The 22400-nt window shown below is 49.0% G+C and overlaps 9 protein-coding genes across 9 annotated transcripts; 7 read left to right on the top strand and 2 right to left on the bottom strand.

Annotated features, from left to right (window-relative positions):
• Positions 1 to 272: 272 nt before the first annotated feature.
• On the top strand, positions 273 to 2194 carry gla1 (glycoside hydrolase 15 protein; the record flags this gene model as incomplete). The annotated part of the gene is made up of 2 exons (XM_064895265.1): positions 273 to 498; positions 555 to 2194. 2 exons carry the CDS (start codon positions 273 to 275, stop codon positions 2192 to 2194), a joined length of 1866 nt encoding a protein of 621 aa, XP_064757952.1.
• A 1654-nt stretch (positions 2195 to 3848) lies between these two features.
• YCG1 (chromosome condensation complex Condensin, subunit G) lies at positions 3849 to 6314 on the top strand (the record flags this gene model as incomplete). Its single annotated transcript, XM_064895264.1, has 1 exon — positions 3849 to 6314. The coding sequence occupies one exon, from the start codon at positions 3849 to 3851 to the stop codon at positions 6312 to 6314; it is 2466 nt and encodes an 821-aa protein (XP_064757951.1).
• A 157-nt stretch (positions 6315 to 6471) lies between these two features.
• On the bottom strand, positions 6472 to 8049 carry sap61 (Pre-mRNA-splicing factor sap61; the record flags this gene model as incomplete). The annotated part of the gene is made up of 1 exon (XM_064895263.1): positions 6472 to 8049. One exon carries the CDS (start codon positions 8047 to 8049, stop codon positions 6472 to 6474), a length of 1578 nt encoding a protein of 525 aa, XP_064757950.1.
• Positions 8050 to 8994: 945 nt separating this feature from the next.
• LTR64_000881 (uncharacterized protein) lies at positions 8995 to 9443 on the top strand (the record flags this gene model as incomplete). The annotated part of the gene is made up of 2 exons (XM_064895262.1): positions 8995 to 9037; positions 9112 to 9443. 2 exons carry the CDS (start codon positions 8995 to 8997, stop codon positions 9441 to 9443), a joined length of 375 nt encoding a protein of 124 aa, XP_064757949.1.
• A 2088-nt stretch (positions 9444 to 11531) lies between these two features.
• LTR64_000880 (uncharacterized protein) lies at positions 11532 to 12875 on the top strand (the record flags this gene model as incomplete). Its single annotated transcript, XM_064895261.1, has 2 exons — positions 11532 to 11897; positions 11943 to 12875. 2 exons carry the CDS (start codon positions 11532 to 11534, stop codon positions 12873 to 12875), a joined length of 1299 nt encoding a protein of 432 aa, XP_064757948.1.
• Positions 12876 to 12983: 108 nt separating this feature from the next.
• Positions 12984 to 15170, bottom strand: LTR64_000879 (uncharacterized protein; the record flags this gene model as incomplete). The annotated part of the gene is made up of 2 exons (XM_064895260.1): positions 12984 to 13991; positions 14103 to 15170. 2 exons carry the CDS (start codon positions 15168 to 15170, stop codon positions 12984 to 12986), a joined length of 2076 nt encoding a protein of 691 aa, XP_064757947.1.
• A 1765-nt stretch (positions 15171 to 16935) lies between these two features.
• LTR64_000878 (uncharacterized protein) lies at positions 16936 to 17694 on the top strand (the record flags this gene model as incomplete). The annotated part of the gene is made up of 1 exon (XM_064895259.1): positions 16936 to 17694. One exon carries the CDS (start codon positions 16936 to 16938, stop codon positions 17692 to 17694), a length of 759 nt encoding a protein of 252 aa, XP_064757946.1.
• A 561-nt stretch (positions 17695 to 18255) lies between these two features.
• MTC6 (Maintenance of telomere capping protein 6) lies at positions 18256 to 20136 on the top strand (the record flags this gene model as incomplete). The annotated part of the gene is made up of 2 exons (XM_064895258.1): positions 18256 to 18321; positions 18373 to 20136. The coding sequence occupies 2 exons, from the start codon at positions 18256 to 18258 to the stop codon at positions 20134 to 20136; spliced, it is 1830 nt and encodes a 609-aa protein (XP_064757945.1).
• A 693-nt stretch (positions 20137 to 20829) lies between these two features.
• AAD14 (putative aryl-alcohol dehydrogenase aad14) lies at positions 20830 to 22196 on the top strand (the record flags this gene model as incomplete). Its single annotated transcript, XM_064895257.1, has 4 exons — positions 20830 to 21021; positions 21074 to 21098; positions 21187 to 22037; positions 22092 to 22196. The coding sequence occupies 4 exons, from the start codon at positions 20830 to 20832 to the stop codon at positions 22194 to 22196; spliced, it is 1173 nt and encodes a 390-aa protein (XP_064757944.1).
• Positions 22197 to 22400: the final 204 nt, after the last annotated feature.

Raw genomic sequence — 22400 nt, 5'->3', positions numbered from 1 at the left:
TCCGCACTAAGTACTACAAAGGACATTCATATTTGAAACTCCTCTAGCATTCGCACAACCCACCACAATGTATCTCTTCTTATTGGTAAGCTCTTGCCATTCCATACACCACTGTTCCGGATCTATGTGCCCTTCAACCCATTCGATTGAGGGCACGCATCGTACTTTCATCGTTTGCCCTAAGAAAAGGTACAGCACTCGACGAAAAGACATAACCCGAAGTCCTTCACTGACATCAGTTGTAGCATAACGCTACAGTAACAGCGCTCGATATGCTTAATATCAGCAAGCTGTTCGTATTAGTAACGAGCTTAGCCTCTGTTGCACCGACACCAATCCAAGAACGGCAGGCAAGCTCATCCTTAGACACATGGCTTATCTCGGAATCTACCATTGCGCTGCAAGGAGTGTTGAACAATATAGGTCCTGGTGGCTCAAAAGCGCAGGGTGCTGCGGCAGGTATTGTTGTCGCAAGCCCAAGCAAAAATGATCCCAATTGTACGCGGAGCTTAGACACCTACTGACACGGCATATGCTTACCAACCAATATTTAGACTACTACACTTGGACCCGAGACGCAGCATTGACCTATAAGATGCTAGTCGACGAGGTCATAGCTGGTAACGCCTCGCTCGAGCAACACATCAGAGAATACGTCCAAGCACAAGCAGTCCTACAAGGTGTTGTCAACCCTTCTGGCAACCTGGATGATGGCGCGGGTCTAGGTGAGCCAAAATTCAACGTCGATGGAACAGCTTTTACTGGATCATGGGGTCGGCCTCAACGCGATGGTCCTGCACTTCGGGCGACCACCCTGATTTCATATGCTAACTATTTGATCTCTTCTGGCCAAACGTCCCTTGCCACCGACCTCGTCTGGCCAGTCATTCGGAATGATCTCTCCTACACTGCACAATACTGGAATCAAACAGGCTTTGATTTGTGGGAGGAGATCAACGGCAGTTCATTCTTTACAATTGCAGGCTCTTATAGAGCTCTCGTCGAAGGTAGTGCGCTCGCAACCCGTATAGGGCAAACATGTCCTTATTGCGACTCACAAGCTCCACAAAGCCTCTGCTTCATGCAGTCATTCTGGACAAACCAATACGTCGATTCGAACATCAATGTCAATGACGGTCGAACAGGCAAGGACGCAAACTCTCTATTGACCTCAATCCATATGTTTGATCCAGCAGCGACGTGCGATGATTCAACATTCCAGCCGTGTTCGTCAAGAGCCTTGGCCAACCACAAGCAGGTGACGGATTCTTTTCGAGGTTATGCGATCAATGCTGGCATACTAGCCGGTCAGGGTGTAGCTGTCGGTCGTTACGCTGAAGACGTCTACATGAACGGCAACCCGTGGTATTTGGCCAACTTCGCAGCAGCGGAGCAACTCTACGGCGCCCTTCTACAATGGAACAAGGTTGGGTCGGTCACAGTTGACTCAGTCAACCAAGCCTTCTTCCAAGATCTGATAGCGGGCATAAGCACAGGTACATACGATGCTAGCTCCTCGACGTTTGAGTCCATCGTCACGGCCGTCAGAATCTATGCCGACAGTTATATGTCCTTTGCACAGAGGTTCACACCACCCGACGGTAGCCTGGCAGAACAGTTCGACAAAACGACAGGAGTTCCGGTATCTGCAGCAGATTTAACTTGGTCATATGCTGCCCTTCTGACTGCAAATGCCAGGCGCAACGGACAAGTCCCAGGGTCCTGGCTTGTTCCTGGTGGAAACACTCTACCCTCGCAGTGTCGGCCTTCCAGCGCTACAGGAACCTATTCCTCGGTAATTGTAACTGCCTCGCCAACATACACTCCCACGCCTACCAGTGGCTTCGTGACTTCGACGACATCAACGACCTGTCCGACCGCGGTAGCCTTGACATTCAACGAACGTGCAACGACATACTATGGCGAAACCGTCTTCCTTACTGGCTCCGTTTCACAGCTTGGATCCTGGTCAACCGACGAGCAAAGCCGTATTCCACTTTCCGCAAATAGATACACAAGCTCAGATCCATTGTGGCAAGTGACCGTGAATCTACAGCCAACGACAACTTTCGAATACAAGTACTATCGTATCGGCAGTGACGGCCAGATAAGCTGGGAAAGCGACCCGAACAGAAGCTTCACTGTACCTAGTGACTGCCAGGCTAGCGCTACAGTCAGCGATACCTGGAGATAGGATCTCGCTCTTCACCTCACTCCCAAGCACAGAGTCGATCCTCTCGGGATGAGTAGTGACAATGACCATGATACATGGAGCGACATGAAGGAGACGGTCAGTGACGCCAGTTTCCTACAGCGCATGATCACATTTACTACTCTGGCATTTGTATCTGTTCTCGTAGCTTTGTGGATGAGTATATATGTTTAGGGAGTTTGATACGGTGTAGTGATTACATTGTTCGCTTACAATAGCAATATAGCCGCGAGCATCGCTAAGACCGTCATTACTGCACTCTGCATGCCACCATTTTTAATATCCTGGGCGTCTTGACCGTTTCCGTTTGTACTCGTTGTAGCGAACCAGTCAGCGAAGGGAGTTCTTGTACTGGTCTGGCTGGAAGAGTAATCGACTTAGTCACGCTCGCAGATAGTGGATTGTTAGAGCCTGTAGTCGCTGATGCACGATCTAAGGCTGAGCTTGGGCTTATCATACTGCTGGAAGCGGCTGAGGATGTTGAAGAGGCAGCGAGCGCAGGACCTGGGTCGACATTTGATGTACCAACCCCGATACTCGTTGCAGCTCTTCTCGGTGTCGCTTTACTCGCTAGCGGCTGTTTTTACCTGCTCAAAAGACGCAGACGAGCTATCTCTGCGGAGGCTGAGACGTCGACTGGAGCGCAACCACTATCTCCAACCGCGCTACTTCATGGGTCTAAGAAGCCCGAGCTTGCCTCGACGCCTGTTGGAACTCCTCCAGCCTACAAAGATCGCGGACATAGTACTACCAGCATCAGTTCAGAGCTCGAAGGAACACAGACCATGCTCACGTCTCATGTCGGTTATCTACCTGGTATCAGTGAGGCACCTGATTCAAAAACACCTGTTGGCTCGGGCCCAGCCGAACTTGAGGGCTCGCCCGGAGCAGTTTCCGAGCTTGATGCTGGGCCTCACAGCCTAGAAGAGTCAAACACAAGACGCATCGATAATAACGAATCAATGGTGCTATATGCCGCCCATAGGGAGGCTGAGCAGACTGAACAAGCACTATGACAGGAGCGCTATCGGTGATTCTGGCCTATACAAAGGAGAACCTAGTAGAGGCTACGGACAATCTTCGCTGAAACGATTAGTCCGTTTCATAGCCAGACCTTGTTCGCATGTTGACGATAATGACAGACCCTTAGTCATTCACAGTCCTGGTTTTGGACAAACAAAATTGTGAACGCGAACAACGAGTACAGGAAAGCTGCGATACTGCTGAATCACGAATGCTGTTCGTGAGTCGTGGCAGTCCACTGGATGGGACCCATACTTCCGATGGGATGGGTGATATGACCGCGATACATCACCCATATAGCTCCTACCTTGACTTCTGTATTAGCTGATTATGACACATCATGCATATTAGCTTGTTCGAGCTGTTCTCGCAATTGCTTAGGTTTTGGTCTTGCTCAGCGCGTCCAAGGTGGAAGGAGTATATGCCATTTTCATGCCTCAGGCATTTACTGATTACACGTCGCGTCAGCGTGTTCTAAGCACTATTTGTTGTCTTTTTACCAATTTAGGCTTAGTGTCTGTAATCAATACTCAACTTGCAATGTTCAGATTTGTCCACTCACTTCGAGCCGAATGCTCATGGTAAAGAGATACAATCCTCAGACGCTTTCAAGATGTCCATCGCTGACATATTCGACGACGCCCAAAAGTTCGGCATCAACCACAGATCACTCACCAAACGCCTCCACAAACTCGAAGCCAAATACGAAGCACAAAATAAACACAGCGACTTCGAAGAAGAAATCAAAGATTACGTACTGCGATGCCTAGAGGTCACAAAATCCGAGCGCGCCGGTCAGAATATCGTAAAATTCGTATGCACGTATTGCGCTTTCGAGCAGAGCCAGATCTCCGAGAAAGAAGAGCAGGACGGAGATGATGAAGAAGACACAAACAGCGTCACAAGTCAGATCCTGATCATGCTCCTGCCGCACACGGCGGCGAAAGATAAGGTCCTACGGTACCGAGCAACGCAGATTGTGAGTCAGTTAATGGGAATTGTGCAAGAGATTGAGGATGAGCTATATCAGGCGATACGGCATGAATTGACAAAGCGCATTCGCGACAAGGTGCCTGCTATCCGTCTCGAGGCAGTCTGTGCGCTTGGTCGGCTTCTGGAGAATGAGATGGATCAGGAGGCGCAAGCTGCGCAGGAGAAGAGTCGGAATAGTGAAGATGAAGAAATGCTTGATGATGATGATTACGAGGAGCTGGAGTCTGCGAGCTTGCTGGATAAATTGCTTGATGTCCTTCAGAACGATACGAACGCAGATGTGCGGAAAGCACTGTTGCTGAATTTACCGATTGAGCCCAAGACGCTGCCTTATCTTCTTGAGCGAGCACGGGACAAGGATGCTGCGGTGCGACGAGTCATGTATGCGAAACTCATGCCGAATCTCGGTGATTTCCGGCATTTGAGCATGAGTATGCGCGAAAAGCTACTGAGATGGGGATTGCGAGACCGCGATGAGAGAGTGCGCAAGGCAGCGGCTAAGATGTTCAGCACGTTGTGGATAGAGCAGGTCGCGAAGACAAACGCACAGACCGAGACACAAATCAATGAAGGTATTGTTCCTTCGATAGAAGGCGGAGAACCTCAACAGCCGAAGAAGAAACACATTGGATTCTACAATGCCGATATTCCTGCTCTACTCGAATTGCTTGAAAGAGTTGATGTGATAAACTGCGGCCAGGAGGATGGGGCTGGTCAAGAGGCTATGAGCGAATTCTGGAACTTGAGGCCAGACTATGTGCAAGCTGTGGTTATTGACGACACGTTTTTGGCAGAGTTGAGTCCAGAGTCAGCCTTTATGGCTAGGACGTTTTACGACTTCTGCGCTCGAAACCCAGAACAGCATCTCATTGCATTGGAGGAGAATAAGCTGCCAGAAGTTACGAGGTTCGGCTTCCACCTTCAGACATGTCTGAACAACGTGCTCAACATGCAAGCTTTGTCTGAGGACGAAGTCGAGGAAGAGGCAATCCAGGAGGCTGAGTTTATCTGCGAACAGCTTCTCCATATTGCGCACACCCTCGACTATACCGATGAGATCGGACGGAGAAAGATGTTCGAGAGTCTGCGACGCGTTATTGCTATGCATGACCTGCCTGAGGAGATCACCAAGCTTGCCATCGAAGCACTGAGACTGACTTGCACGTCGGACATTGCTGGTGAAAAAGAGTTCATTGCAGTGGTACAAGAAGCCATAGCAGAAGTCCAGGATGTACTCACCGAAGATAAGAGTAGTAGCACAAACGAAGACAACGGAACTAACAGAGAACATAGTCCAGCCGACGACGAGAGTTTTGTGTCTGCACAATCTGAGCTCAGTACTCGATCTGACGCGACTGCACGACCTGTTGAAACACAAGCCGAGCTGAGGACCAAGAACATGACACCAGAGGAAGCAGAAGCCTATCACTTGAAAGAGGTTTTAATTCAACTCAAGTGTCTGAACATTGCACATACCCTGCTGCAGAACATCACAAGCGACTTCTCCTCCAACATTCCTCTGGACACGATGATCAACACACTGATCATTCCCGCGTTACACAACCAACAAGCCGCGCTCCGAGAGCGAGCCATCGAATGTCTGGGCCTTGCTTGCCTGCTGTCACCAGCACTAGAACGTGCTAATAGGAGCGTGTTCGTATACTGTATGCGCAAAGGTCACGACGAGCTGAGGATCTCGTGTCTGAAGATCCTGTGCGACTGTATCACGACTCACCACACAAAATCTACTGACACCGATAATGGGCAGGCGGCAGAGCAAGTTGACCTCAGTCCGTTCGTAAAAGCATTCGGCTATTCTGCTGAGGTGCAAACCGTTGCCACGACGTGCGTAGCGAAACTCATGATGTGTGGCTTTTACAAGCCGAAGATAGCTCCTGTTGAAGCAAATCAAGAAGATGAAGAGGAGGAAGGGGGTGAGAAAGTAGTTGATGTCTTTGAGCAGGCTATCGAAGCAGCCACAGAGGCAGGAACGAAAGGCTATGAACTGCTGACGAAGGTGAAGGCTGCATTAGTAGCGGACGCGAGAGGAAAGGAGCAGATTGAAGAGCCTAGGCGGCAGAGTTAGCGAAGTCGTTATAACGCTCTTCCTGACATGTACTTGGACACGATTGAGATGATATTCTGAAGAACGTATGAGGTATGACACGTTTATTCATGTTCCTTGCTGCGACAGAGGCAAGTTCGCCCTGAGCAGTTCCCCGTCCATTATTTAGTACATTTCCTCAAAGAATACCCTGCTTTTGCAGATCCAAATAGATCCTCTCAGGCATAACGTTGCCTTCACCGTCTTCCATCTGCACCACACCATCATCATCTCTTTCACGCTCTCTTTTCTCCTTTTTCAGCTTTTCCCACAGAGTCAATGCATCTTGAATTCCAGTGATCTCCCTGAATAAACTCAACCCGCCCATTGCCGAACTACCTGTAATGCCTAGGCATTTTAAGCCATAGATATGTCTTTGCTCGGAAAAGTGTTTGTCGAAAGCGCGTCGGCCCATGTACACGAAATTTCCACATATTTCACATGGAAACTCGACGCCTAGGCCATGTAATTTGTATAGCCAGTAGGGAATAGGCTTGCCGTCCCAGGCTAATGGTAGCTTGAGCGGGTTGTAAATTCGCTCGCTTGTATCAGATTTGGCGTCCTCGTCGTCAGAATCGCCGTCACCAGTATTTCGATGGGATGCAGCAATGGCTGCATTGTCCTCTGCAAAGAGGGCGTCGAGTTCAGCCTGTCGTTCTCGTTCCGTCATGCCTTGTTTCCGCTCTACATTGACCCGAGTGTTAGACCTTTCGTTTGAGAGGAGATCGGAGAGGGTGCGAATGCGATGTTCGTGGCTGGCAATGAGGCGTTCTTTGAGAGAGGTTGCACCTTGACTGTTCTTGACTCCGTTTGTAGTAGGTGTTGACGTTGTGGATGTGGATGTAGCACCCGATGCTGCCCGTGCTTCTGCGTTGCGCTTGTGCTTCTTCCCTACCAGATGGGCATTGTATGTCCCTTGACTGCCAAACTCCTTTTCACAATCTGGACACCACACTCCTTCGCCAGAACCCTCAGTGGCAGGGTCGGAAGTGGATGCGCCGTTCGTGGTTGCCGACTCTTTGGGCCAACCAGGAACTGAGCCAGCTTGCCAGTCAGTATCAAAGTCCCGATCGATTTTTAGGAACAGTTTCGGCAGGTCGTCGAGCGGCCTTGTTCTTCTGACAAAACTTTCGAGGTAACTGGCCAAAGCTCCTACATATTTCAAATACGTATCATTGACCTTGTTCTGTCGCTTTATCGGCATACGTGGTGGCTCGAAGGCGTCGAAATTGTCCAGATATTGTAAATACGTCAACCTCTTCACATTCGGCAGATTCAAATAGCTCTCGTGCTGTGCTATCAGGTCTAGGAAACGTCCGTTGGATTCCTCGCCCGTGAACATGTTGTCAATTTCCGACACGATGACTTCGCCCTCGTCAGGTCTTCGACGCTTGTAAGCGCGCTCAAGGTTCTCGACTGGTTCGCCAGGATATCTCCTGTGGAAATCCTTGATCTGCTCATACTGCTTCTGAAATTCTTCAAATGGGTCTCCCGTCAACAGAGACTGCTTCTCCTTAGCTAGCTGTCCATCTCGATCTCGATATAAATCTAACAGACGCTGCGACTGCTCTTGTATTCGTGACAGGAAACCATTAATTTGGTGGTCGCGATTTAGGCGATCTTTGATATTCCTCGCATCCTCGCCGATTCGCTCTGTGATTGCTTGTTCTAAGCGTTCGAGGTCTTCGTGTATAAAGCGCTGGTCCTCGAGAAGCATGGTGCAGGTCGATTGTCTTATTCTTTGGGCCTCTGGGTCAATTGAATGCTGCAGCCTTTAAAAATCACGAAAGTTGAGAATGCGACGGCTGTTTGTCTGATGGCCGATTACGGTCGATCAAGGCTACCATCTACGGAACACGAGTCAGCATTACGGGTCCGCCAGTGAATGACCAGTTTTCTGCTTCTCGCTCTGGCCTCTACCACTTCTTCCATCGACCTATATATTCATTAGCACAGGTTGTTGGATTGAGGACAAACACATGGAAAGGCAGATTCCCGACTGAACAGATGGAAGAGAGCAGACTGAATCGCTCTAGCTGTCGTACGTTCTAACATGAAACCATGCAATTTTCTGAGCAGCTCTTCTTCGACGTGTCGTGCTTGAGCAGGCATGACCTCCTGCAACCTCAACCATGGCATTCAGCAGGTACTACCCACCCGTCTCGCTGCGTCGAACCTGGAGGAGTGAGACTGGGCAGCATATCAAGCATCTACGTTTTGGATTTCATTCACCACACCTCGTATAGAGTCCCAATCTAGTTTCGAGATCTACTGGCAATCTCGAAAGAATTAGCGTTCACATTGCTTTCAATCGTTCCAAAGGCATGAGTCATCCACCTAGGTGTGACGGTTGTCTCGAGACTGGCCACCATTGCAGCGGCGAAAACCCGTGCCTCGACTGCATCAAACAATGCGTATCTCCTATTCTGGCCAGCAATGCCGTTTGGACAGTTAGTCATGGCGCGAAATGTGCCCGCTGCTAGTTGCACAACCTTGACTGTGATGGTCCATGTGTATGCACGTCATGCAATCAGGCTTCTCCTCCCGAAGACCAAGCGCTGTGCATTTACCCAGGCCAAGAGTAGGATATACTCGCCACCAATGAGAGCGATACTAATCGAAAACAGTCCACATTCAATTCGAAGTACGGGTTCGAGACAATATGAAGTCAGTCTTCCACGAGGTCCGCTTCAAGATCAAACCTTGTCCGTGCCACGAGGCCATTCATCCTCATCCCTTTCCCTTAACACGAACTCCCGAAGCAGTCTTATCAGAGCAGTGGTCATTTACAACATCTTCGCCGACTATCCTTACCGCATTGAGGCTGCAGTTCGAGTCGGCGAACCATTCAGCACGCAAGGTCTTCTGACTTGTGCTTACCGAGGTGCTCCTGATCCTGCCACTGAATCAGACTCTGCCATGGACGAAGACGGACCAGAGGACACAGACAACTCTGGTACGTCTGAAGCTGCAAATCTTGATACGGTCGAGGGGTTAAATGGTCCTGATTCCCCAACAGGGACGCAAACAAATGGATGGCATGACGAAGACGAAGATGACCATGTGGGGAAGGGAGATGACTACTCACGACCTAATTGTACCACTATGTGAGGCATCTATGTCGGAGTCATTCGCTCGCTCTTGCAGACGATTCAGCAACGGGCTGTATCAGTAATACTATCGTGCAGCAGATCAAGTGTGTCGTTAAAGGCATAAACGCTAAGAGGGGTTCTTTTAAATGAACCATAACGGAATCACGATGGTACGACCACTCATTTCAGCTGTCTGTCATCGAGGTTTAGCAAACCGGCATACCTCTTTTCTACGTTCCGAGGGTAGACATTGGTCACAGACACAGCTCGTCCGTCATGCTATCGCTTAAATTTCAGGATAGTTGGCTATTCGCTCCGTTCTTACGACGCTCTCTAAAAATGCACGGTGCCATTACAATTTGACGTAGGTTACCTTCATCACCTGTCACTCTTGGGTAGATTTGTCAATGGAAACAAGTCGTTTGCTGTATCGCCTATGTCGTACTCGAGACCAATAAACACAATGTGTCATTCGTGATTCATGGTAGCAGTTGCCTCATGAATGGACTGGAAAGCACAAGCAACCACGAGCACACCCCATCGATGGACACTTCCTTGTCACCTTGCGCAACTTCATTGTCTTTTACATTGCAAGGTATATGTCGAGTGTAAAGGTTTCCTCGCTTTGATCTTTTGCTAAGTATCCTCCATGTCGTCCCAGCGACAGCCTTCAAATAATAATGAAGTATCCTCAGCGGTCTCTCAAAGTCGCACTCCAGAGCCAAATCAAGCCCTCGAGGCAGCGGCACGATTCTTTCTCACATTTGAAGACCCTGATGCGGCAATCGATGACTTCCTGAATGAATACTTCGACCCTGTGACAGGAGGATGGCGCTCAATCACCCCACCTCCAACCTTGAACTCGGGTCCAGTAGCCTTCACTCCTGCCGAAACCTCATCGCAGACCACTATGATGAACGACGTAGCGCGAATGCCTCGCCTTCCCAACTCGAGCCGGAAGCTCGCTCGACCCGGGAAGAGGAAGGCAAGCCAATTTGATGAGCCAGATCAACAATTCGAGAACTACGAGATGCCACCGTCCTTCACTAGCTCGAATACAATAGGTGGAAACCCTTGGGACCAGGCACAGCAGGGAAGGTACTGCTGTAAAGAACAAGACTGTAACTTCTCTCAGCCAGCCGGCCCTCGTGGACGCCGGGCTGTGGCGTTACACTATACGGAGAAGCATCCGGCCATCTGGTTCGATTTTACGAAACTCTTTCTAGTTGTTGAGCCAGGAATATCCTTAGAGCAGCAGACAATGAGGAGGCAGTTTGGGGTAAACAGAGAGAATAGAAATGGGCGATATCAATAGAGGCGGCAGAAGTGGTGGAGAGTAGATGAGTGTCGATCAGTACCGCTGATAACAAATCGTGGGTTGGACGAAGCCAGAAGCCTGCTACACCTGTTGTACTGAAGGTCCCTCGCCCTTATCTCATGCTGCACATTTCCAGCCATCACTCACAATTGCGCAATTTCGGGTGAGGTTCGTCGAATATTGAACGCTCATTGATATTCGCAGTCAGCTTTTATGGTACATGGCTCGTTCGTGGTCAGCTACCAAGCACGTTAGCCATACATAATGCCGTCTCGACCATGCCTAGTCACGACTGGAGCTGTTGTTGTCAGTAGCTCAGGGACGAGCTTGCTGGTAATCATTCTGGACCACGAGAACGAGCTTCGTGAATGACTGAACTGAAATACTGAAGAAAAGCATCATCTGTAGCGATCCTGACCTTTCTCAGGCACTCCTTCTCAAACAACACGTTTGCCACGTATCATTATCCATTCCCGAACAAAGTACAGTGTAGGAGAAGGCGGAGAGAGGGGCCCAGGCGATTCCTCGTATTCGTGCAACGGTTAGCCATTTACCTCGGCAGGTCATGATAGATCGAGTTGCCACTTTATACTGTCTACTATGTATCAACAGCGGCATGTTTTCTCCTAAAGCTACTCGGCTTCTTTTACTGGGGTTTCACTCGCCTTATTAATAACATGCTCTAGAGGTTGGAAGAAAATGATCAGCGCTTTGAGTAACTAGATTCAGAAACACACAAGTTATTTATCGGAACAGAAATTCGATCGAACCCACGAAAGCGACCAAAACATGTCCACAGAAACCTTCGGCAGCACCCTTCCCTGGGCAGAACCTCCCTGGTACACCGGCCGACCAAGCCCATACTACAAAGACTCGCACAGACATCTGCGCAAAGTCGTTCGTCAGTGGGTCGAGGATAACGTCCGCACCGAGGAATGGGAGGCAGCAGGCGAAGTGCCTAAAGAAGTATACCTGAAATGTGCCAAGGACGGACTCCTGATGCCAATTGCTGCTGGTCGAAGAATACCGAGGGAATGGTATGGATATCCGATTATTGGCGGTATTAAGCCGGAGGAATGGGATGGATTTCATGATATGGTGTCGTGGGATGAGTTGTATCGAGGAGGTGCCATTTCGAGTATATTTGTTGGGCTGGTGAGTTGTTTCATGTCGATGTAGAGACAGAGCTAAGTTAGATAGACTGTTGGTGCACCACCAATAAGGCAATATGCGTCGGCGGAGCTTCAGTCAAAGATCATGCCACAGATCTTGTCAGGAGAGAAGAGGATATCTCTTGCGATTACCGAGCCTTCTGCTGGATCAGATGTGCGTAATATCACGACCACGGCTGAGAAGAGTGCAGATGGAAAGCATTACCTCGTCAACGGCGAAAAGAAATGGATCACCAACGGCATATTCTCGGACTATTTCTGTGCTGCTGTACGTACTGGTGGTCCTGGAGCGGAGGGACTCAGCTTTCTGCTCATCGATCGATATCTGCCAGGCATCAACTGTAGAAAGATCGAGATTGGAGCTGGCAAGCTCAGCGCGACTACTTACATCACATTCGAGGACGTGAAAGTGCCGACCGAGATGCTGATTGGCGCCGAAGGTGGTGGCTTTAGGTTCATCATGTCGAATTTTAATCATGAGAGAATATGGATTGTATACCAAGCGCTTCGAGGTGCGAGGATCTGTCTGGAAGATGCATTCAACTGGGCGTTGAAGCGAGAGGTCTTTGGGCAAACACTGATCTCGCAACCTGTCGTCAGACACAAGTTGGGTATATGTGGGAAAAAGGTTGATGCGCTGCAAGCCTGGACCGAGCAGATTGTGTACGAGCTTGATAATCTGACTGAGAAAGAAGGAAACAGAATGTTGGGCGGGACAACCGCATTGCTGAAGGTAGAGGCTGGAATGGTAGGAAAGTACGTTGTGGATGAATGTGTGAAGATAATGGGCGGACTAGGATTGACGAAGACTGGACAAGGTGCGAGGATTGAGGCCATCTCACGTGGTGTTATTGGCTTGATTGTTCCTGGAGGTTCGGAGGATGTGATGATCGACCTAGGTGTTAGAGAAGCACTGAAGTTGAGCAAAGCAAGAACAGCTGTTGGTTCGTCGAAGCTGTAGACAACAAGAACTAAGAGCATCGAAAAAGATGACACAATGCTCCGAAGTAAGAACAGCGTCCGGATCAAGGCGGCTTCATGCACAGGGCAAGCCTACCAAGACATCCGTTCAGTACAAGTCGTCCAAAGTTGGATATCTCAGGTCGGCGTGTTCCTCCAAGAACTTCATCCAATTCTTGAGGAAGGCGCTGCCATGACCTACTGTTTCTGAATCGCCAACCACGCACAAGTGACGTTTCGGACGGGTCATTGCCACATTCAAGCGTCGCTTTTCTCCCAAGAAGCCGACCTCTCGCTCATCATTGCTTCTAACCAAGCTGACAATGATAGCTTCCTTCTCTCGTCCTTGGAAACCATCGACACTGCCTAGTTCAAGCCCGGGGTATTGCTCACGCAGCATTCCTTGGAGAATCGCAAGTTGTGCATTGTAGGGAGTAATGACAGCAATGTCCTCTACTCTAACACCAGCAGCTACTAGCTTCTGGAGATGCAACTTGATTACTGCTGCTTCTGACTCGTTGCTTTTGCTGTCTCCTAGAAGTACCGATTTCTTTGGTGTAGAGGTATCTTCGTTGTTTTCGGGAAAGTCACCTCCTTGTGTGTCGTAGTATACCAGCGACTCTCGTGTATCTTCTGTGTCTTCGACCCCATATTCGAGATCTTTCAGTAAACGAGCTTTGACACTTTCTGCCGCGAGAAGCTTACCACCATATAATTGGTCGCTCGGGAACCGCATAATTGTCTCGTGCATCCGATATTGAGTGTTGAGCAGTCGTTTTATACCTTCGCCGTGTTCGTTCAGTAATCGATCGAACATAGTGTATTCTAGGTCCCACTTCTTCGCCGTCTTGATCTCCGTTTGTTTCAGCGATAGCTTTTCCAGTTCTAGCTCAAGAGCCTTGAGCCTTTCCGCTGCATCGTCTTTGTAGGTCTCCTGCTTGCCAGAACTTTTTACAGTTGGTGGTAGCTGCAAGTGGTCGCCAGCCAAGACCAGTTTCTTTACACTCTCAGCAGCAGTAACGATTGGCACCCAGCATCCGGCTTCAAGGCCTTGGCCAGCCTCATCAATCACAATAATATCGAACCCACCTTTGCCTTGCGACCTTCCAGCATTGATCTGTCTACTGCCAGCGCCATGCAGTGTCGCAAGCACGACCGCGCTCCCACCAACCAATGAATCAATACAGTTGTTCTCGCGAACACGAAAATCTTTTCTCAAATCACGTACCTCTTGCCATATTGTCTTACGCTCCTTGCCACCTTTTGCTTTCTTTGTGCTGGCAATTTTCTGGTCTATCTCTTCCCTAATGTCCTTGACGATTGCACCTGCCTCACTTGTTCGTGTTAGAACCTCGAGAGAATGGTCAAGCACGCTTGGTAATAATCGAGCTGGATGCCCCATGCGGACAATCGGCGTTGCTGGCGAGGAGGCTACAATCCTTTCGACAATGTTATCAACACTGATATTGCTTGGGCCACAAACGAGTACTCTTTCGCCTTTCTTGAGAAACTGTAACACCAGCTCGACTATAGTAGAAGTCTTGCCAGTACCTGGAGGACCATGTATCAGGGCTATTTGTGGAGAAGCCAGAGCAAATTTGATGGCCTGCTTTTGAGACTCGTTGAGGTTATCGTTCGTGAAGGCCAGGTGTTGGGTGAGCTCCGATGGATCGGGCATCGATGGTGAATCGAGTCCTAACAGCACTCTCTGTAGGCTTGTGAATCCTTCCTGTGGTGTTTTGAGTAGCTTCGATAATGCCCAGTTCATTCTCTTGTAGGTTACATCGTTTGCAAGCTTGACAACCCATAACCTTGAGTTCGTCAAGGTATCAACGTCCTGCTCATCATTGCCTTGATCACTTCCTTTTCCAGCTGCGACCCAAATTGCACGTTCGCCAATCCTGGTTACCACACCCTCGATACCTTTGTCCTTCAAATCAGTCACTTCTTTTTTCCTCGCACTGCCTTTCGGCATCTCCCCAACGCGCACAATATCTCCTGTCCGAATGCCATGTTCAGGTAGAGCACCTTCAGATTTGCTGGCTATGCCTTTCTCTCCGTTTTTGAGGTTAGTAGAAGCATATGCAGGATCTAGACCAAGCTCTATGACAGTACGACCCCCAAGACCAGTCTTAAGTGAATTGACGGACAAATTTGTGATCGCAAGGCCGGCACGTGCGAGAACTGATGGGGCTGCAGCAGACAATAGTAGGGTAGTCTCCGCTACTTCCGTGGCCTGTTCAGCCTCTAGGAGAGACAGCTGAGTCGTGAAGAAGGCTTGTGGAGAGAGTCTCATTGTGGTAAGCAAGATGGTAATTCAGCACTTACCAAGCTAAGCTGTTATCTTGTGCTTTTCATCAAGAGAGATGTCATAACAGGCAGGAAGTAAACCCGTTCTCAGGCACATGGCTTACTCACTTGCGAGCAAGCAGATAGTGACACAGCATTTACCTGACTGGTGGCAACGGTTATCATGTATATATCACGTAGAATGAGTCAAGAAGTTCATGGCTCGGATGATTAGGAACAAGGGAGAATCAATGTGTACGGAATGACGATAATTCAAGGTGTTGTTTGCTGTGTTTGTTCAGATAGTCTCGTGAACCATTTTGCAGGCAGAACTTCACATCAACTCTTTTACTTCACTTCCACCACTTGACTGCGTTAATCCCGATAACACAACGTGTTGCTACTGACCATGGCACCTAATGAGCCATGTAGATGAAGTTCAACTCGAGAAGTTCCTTTCTGAAAGCCTCAGCCGCCTCACAGACACTCTACACACACTGCAGATGACTCTCCTGCTAGTCAACTAATGATCGTGACGCGGCTGGCATTGTTGACCAAGCCTAAGCATTCGCACCTCTCTGCCCAGACCCTTCTCAGATCATTGTGTGTCTTTTCGCAACAAAAAATATTTGACAGGATTACTGACTTGGGCTCTGCGGAAGAGAGAAGAGAGTGATAGAGGAAGGGAAATAGAAGACTCTTCAATGCTACCTTCTCTGGAATTGAACACCTGGCTCAAGCAAATGGACAAAAAGAAATCTCAACTCAATTAGTTGATATGAACCTAGGAGTCTGCCCGACCCGAACAAACCTCTGCGTCAGCTGGAACACTCAGATTCGCAGATGAAAGAGATCTTGGGGATACATAGTTCGGGGATCGAACAAGGAGTGGGATGCTGAGTGGTTACTCACCGAGATATCTTTCTGGTTATTGCTGCGTTCAAGCCTCGACTTGTGTGTTGGTTGTGGAGGAACTTTTGGGAATGACACTTATATCCTAATCACCACCCTTACGTGAAGTGTCTGTTGGTTGGATGTGACATGTGATTTGGTTGTTTGCTTCTGTTCTTTGCGCTCACCGAGTATTTCTCAATTTACATCTGCCAAGTCACTGACAAACTCTAATATTCTTAGCAGTTGGTTTTACGAGTCGACATGGCAGACAATTCAGATGCAAGCAGTCTTGTCAAGCAAGTCTTACAACAACCTCGGATTTCCGTGAGCTCTGGTGTATATGCTCAATACATCGATCCACTGACAGTATTCAGAAAAGTTAAAAGATGAACTGAGAAAGAAGCAGCGCGAGGCAACTCATTATCTACACAATCGTTCCTTGACAACAAATCAGCAAGAGCAGAAACAGGACGAACCAGTTGTCGCAGAAGAGAACAACATCGAAGGGCGAGGCGTTATCTACTGGAGGGCACGTACGTTAGCAGCTGAGAGTGAACTCGGTAAGTTGAGAAAAGAGGTAGAGAAGCACGAAGGTGTCTTGAAGGGACGGGCAGAGAGTGCCTCGAGATGCGATGAGAAGGATGCTGGTATGGAAGAGTAATACACTATGGGCAATAGTCTTCTCGTTCTGAGGGCTGGATATCTGCTGTCCTCTGCTGACCGTAGGAAGAGTGACTTCGGTCTATCTGGGTATCACTCTTTTTTGTCTGACCCCACTTCCGACACTTTTCAGTGAATATTTTTGCGCACATCTCATGAATCTTCTTTTCGCATCTTGTCAGTTGTGATTGTCAAATGCTACTTGTTGCTATCCTGCTATGAAAGATTCCTGGTCTATGGAGTTTTACGCGGCAAACGCATTGACTGGCAAGCAGGATGTGCCTGCCTTGCAAGAAATAACTGCGACCTCACTTCGTCCTGATGAGGTCTTGTCCACAGATACCAAGGCCATTGAAGAAACGACTGAACGGTCGTCCCCAGCGAACCACGAACAATTGATCCAGTTTCCGGAAGAACCGGTTGACGAACTCGTCCCATCACCTCAATCAACGAACCCAAATCCCATGACCAGCATCAATCGAAAGCCTCCAGAACAATGCGAATACTTTTCTCATACACGTACTGAGCGAAACCTTCACAAAACCACGGACCTCTTCAGCCACGGCACACATGAGTACTCCAATCCTGCTGCCAGATACAAATCAGGTCATCCAAGACACAGCCAGTGCAAACAGTGTTATATGGCACATTGTTTCGACGATAGATGCTGGAACCCGGCCAAACACGGGGCTACTCTCAGGAAGCATCCTCAACTACGGGACAAAGAGAGGGAGGACAGTTTCGCAGTAGACAAGGCAAGAGCGCAGGCTAGGGCGTGGGCAGCGATGCAGGAAATTCATACAAAGCCGATGGTGAGTTATGACTATGTTCTTCTATCTGACGATAGTGACAATGAGGAGGAGAGTGAGGAGAGCGAAGCTGAGACGCTGGCAGCTGAAGACGAAGAAATAGATGAGCACATATCAACCCTGAACTACGAAGAATATACTGATCAAGATACTATGGACGAGAGATAAATCTGTCAATTCATACAATAGAGATGTCGACGCTAAACGAGCCTCTACTGGTGGCAGACACCCTGCCGCAATGGTCGAATATTGAAAGACAATAGAAATAGCAGACTGTTGAGATTCGGCCATGTCGCATCGTCTGTTAAGTGATGCTATATTGGAAAGCAAATACACAGATGATTATCGCAATACGCAAGGATGAAACCGTAAACTTCATTCGTCACGTCAACACTGCCTTTCTGACCACATACCAAAATGCTTCGGGAGAATTGTTGATGCTTGGTACTCCATTTCTGAGACCGCTTTGGCTTGCATGTATGCCACCGCTCAGCCTCATCCCTGTTCACGCCTGCTATGAGTGGTGGGGGCAGTGGTATTCCATATCTTCCGGGCTTGTACATCTCCACAGGGCAGATCTATCGAGTCACGTGAAAACCTCGGCGCCACGGCTTCCTGCAACGTGCCTCCTTCTCGTTTCCGCTCCAGGTCTGATGACAGAAAGAACGCGGTCAACCGTGACTGTCTGAGCGATGGTGCTAGACTCCTGCGCTAGGTTCTCGGTCATTCATGTCGCTTAATTACGACCCAGGCTCTGCGGTTGGCTTCAATGAGACTTGGGATACCACGTTCTTGGTAGGAGGCCCTCTACTCCATCAATACTTCATTGGAGCTAACTTAGCATAGTCAGATAGGGATGTCTCTTCTCAAGTTCCGATTAATTTCGTTCCGCATCCTGCTGTATATCTAAGCAAAGCATGCTTCGGGCAGAACAGATATGAGGATAATGCAGCAGAGACTTGTTTGTCAAACCTACTGGCATCACAGATTCGACGTTACGTTATAGACGTCTATTGGGACACGACAAACAACAGATTCAATCTATGTCCTGTAGAGTTACCTAGGTCGTCAGGTAACAGCAGTCAAGTGGCTGCAGCAAATGCGGATGTGACAGCATCGCCAAGAGCATTCAACACTCCAAATGCCAGGCAGGCCAACACGACGACTGTCGCCAACTCTACCAGTAGTGTGGTAGTATCGAGCACAACAACAAGTACGCCATCCCCTACCATCGTCTCCAGTAATAGCGACACACAAGTATACCAGCTTGGCCCTTACCAATGTAGCGATACACTAACATTGGCTTCGATTACAGCTGTGTTTAGTGACTACCTTAAGGAGACAGCCAATACTATTGACGGAAAGGTGCTGTCGTGGATTCTGAACTTGCACCTGGCTTCTACATACGGCGCACCCGCTACAGTCCGGGACGAAATACCCGCAGCACAACTCCCCAACACAACCACGAGTATAAGAGCCTATCTCGACGATGTCAGTGATGTCCTTTACACACCCGTTACACTGTTGAGTGACAGGAGCAATCTTAATTCCTCCTGGTATCGTCGAGGCCAGCAGGATGAATTGCCACTCGCGAATTACTTCACGACATACGCCCTTCCTAACGGCGATATCGCAACGAACGATGGTTGGCCCGATGAGAACTACATACAACTGGTGAAGGGCGCACGTCTACTTGTAGGCTTCGGTAATATTGACTCTGGTCTTTCAGGCTACAATACCTCCATGGACAGCGACCGAGTATACGCACCGGGGTATATTTACTCATTGCGCGGTGTATCAATTGGGTTGAATGGCGAACTTGCAACGGGATGCTACTACGATGTTGACAACTTTGCAGTCGATCAAGTCAACAATTCTTGGGCGATCGCACCAATTAACTCTGTCAACCCACCCACTTTGGGCGATGTTGCAGACAACCTCACGACTTGTGGCATCAGTCAGTTGCTGAATGTTACCATCGATGGGGCGACCGCGGATCAGAATGCTGCGCCATATCAAGATTTTGGTAGCAACGCAATTTTCAGCTGGGCTTACGGACAACCGCAGAACGACACGTCGAACAATGACGACTTCCGCTGTGCCTTGATGGTTGCGAATGACGACTACCGTGGTCACTGGCGTGTTGAGTACTGCGACCGATATTATCGTGTGGCCTGTAAGGAACCAGGTTCACCTTATCGATGGCGCCTCTCCACCCACAGTGTTCCATTCAGGTTAGCTGATGAAGTATGCGCAGGAGATACGACGTTTGAAGTGCCACGGACAGGTCTGGAGAATACATATCTCTACAACAGAGTCCTGACAGATGCTCGTGACGATGCTGGCTTGCTGAATGGCGTATGGATTGATTTCAACTCGCTATCAGTGGAAAGTTGTTGGGTTACAACAGGACTTAACGGCACTTGTCCATACTACCAGGATTCTAGTGCCAGGCGTTCACGGCAGATATTGATACCAACGATTGCGGCACTTATCGTGCTGATATTAACTGTGTTCACCATACTCGCTAAATGTGGCAGCAACGCACGAAATAGTCGGATCAGGCGCAGAGGAGAAGGTGGATGGGACTACGAGGGTGTTCCATCTTGAATGTGTGCCTGTGGAGCTCCACAACAGGCGCTTCAGCTCATACCAGGGATACGAGATTATTCACAGTCTGTCTTTTGTACTAAAAAGTTTCGAGAGTTCTAATAATATATACTGACCACTGGTATTGGTGATCTCATTCAAAGTCATATAGTATGATGCAACTCCTGGTCACTTGCCTAGCAGTCGGAGGCACATCGGAGCTAAGATCGCTTATCTCCCTACTGAGGGGGGCCAGCAGAAGCTCTGACCAATCCCGGCGTTTCGGCCGACGGTTAGAAAGCATAACCTCAATTGTACCTTTTTTCAGTCGTCCGTACTCGTCCAAAGTCCATCTCGGACAGCCGTTTCATGGGGACATCTTCTCTTGGAATTTTTAATCGAGTACAGGTCAACGACAAATGAATTCGCGATGGTGGAGGAACGAGACAGAAGGATACCGCGACGGCGCTCACGACTCCTGAAAGACAAGACGGACCTACTCCTACGATGAGCTTGATCAGCAAACTCTGAACCTCAAACGTGACGTATTGAGCGGCAGAGCACGGTGCAAGCAAGGACTAGCAAGTAGATATGTAGACAAGACAGTTGCTATCCTTTTACCATCATCAATAATCTTTCGTTTCGGACTACCTCAAGAGAAGAACTTGAGATCTAATTTGACAGGATACCCAAACTGCACAACCACACGGTAACATGTCTAGCTTGTTCAAATCAGCACCCCAGCCGGCCACAGAGCTGGGCAGGTACCGCATTCTCAGCTCAACTGCTGGAGTGCGTGTGTCTCCGTTGCAGCTAGGTGCCATGAGCATTGGAGAAGCATGGAAGGACTTTATGGGTTCCATGAACAGAGAGTCTTCGTTCGCTCTGTTAGACGCTTATTTTGAGGTAAGCAGCTTGCTAGGCGCGACAATATTGGGATACACGCTGACGAATGCAGGCGGGTGGTAATTTCATCGACACTGGTAAGTCCAACCTGCTCCCAAGCGGCTGCGCAAACCCTCTATTCTGGACCGACGAGAAACCTATCTAATCCTTTCCTGTGACCCACAGCCAACAACTACCAAGATGAAGAGTCCGAGCGCTGGATTGGTGAATGGATGAAAGAGCGTGGAAACAGAGACCAGATGGTGATTGCTACGAAGTTTACCACCTCGTATCGAAACTACGACATCGGTCCAAACGCTCCCAAAGGTGCACCTCAGACGGTCAACTTCTGTGGCAACCACAAGCGCAGTTTGCATATGAGTGTGCGAGATTCTCTCGCCAAACTACAGACCGACTACATCGACTTGCTTTATCTGCACTGGTGGGACCACACCACCTCGATCGAGGAGATCATGGACTCTTTACAAATTCTGGTCGAGTCAGGCAAGGTTCTATACCTCGGTATCTCCGACACCCCTGCTTGGATCGTGAGCGCAGCCAACGAGTATGCCAAGGCTAGGGGCAAGACTCAGTTCAGTGTCTACCAAGGCCGCTGGAACATCATGCTCAGAGATTTTGAGCGAGACATCATTCCCATGGCCCGCCACTACGGCATGGCTCTTGCTCCATGGGATGTGCTCGGCGGTGGCAAGTTCCAGACCCAGAAACAATTAGAGGAACGAAAGAAGAACAAGGAAGCCCTTCGGAGCATGATGGGTGGTGATCAGACCGACACAGAAGCTAAGATCAGTGCAACACTTGAAAAGGTTGCCGAAGAAATTGGCGACGTTTCCATCACCGCTGTCGCGCTGGCCTACGTCATGCAAAAGACCATCAACGTGTTCCCCATCGTCGGCGGCAGGAAGGTCGAGCATCTCAAGGACAACATCAAGGCCCTCAGCATCCATCTGTCGGACAAGCAGATCGAGGCATTGGAAAGTGTCATTCCCTTCGAGCCTGGCTTCCCTCACAACTTTGTACGTATATTCCACTCTGGTCATGCAGAACTACATACTAACATTTTCTTCTAGGTTGGTGCTGATCCAAAGACGGGTGGCACACCTGGCTTCCTGATGGCCTCGGTTGCCCAAATGTCTTATCTACAGAGTCCTCAACCCATTGGACACGCTCAATAGTAGGCATTTAGACTTGATTGAGCTTAGACGCGATAGTATAGCTATTTACCACAATGCATAATATTGTACGAACCCTGGCCCTCTTGCTAGTTTACGCCATAATATTCGTCCGACCGGCACTTGCCAAAATAGGTATGATGAAGCTACTTGGTTATTACCTTTTGGTACTACCTCAGCTCTTGATATAAAAAGCAGATCGCAAGG

The sequence above is a fragment of the Lithohypha guttulata genome (assembly GCF_036872675.1).
Source record: "Lithohypha guttulata strain CCFEE 5908 chromosome Unknown scaffold_1, whole genome shotgun sequence".
NCBI classification, from domain to species: Eukaryota; Fungi; Ascomycota; class Eurotiomycetes; order Chaetothyriales; family Trichomeriaceae; genus Lithohypha; species Lithohypha guttulata.
The sequence above is the reverse complement of the archived record's forward strand: the minus strand, read 5'-3'. Positions and strand labels throughout refer to the sequence as shown.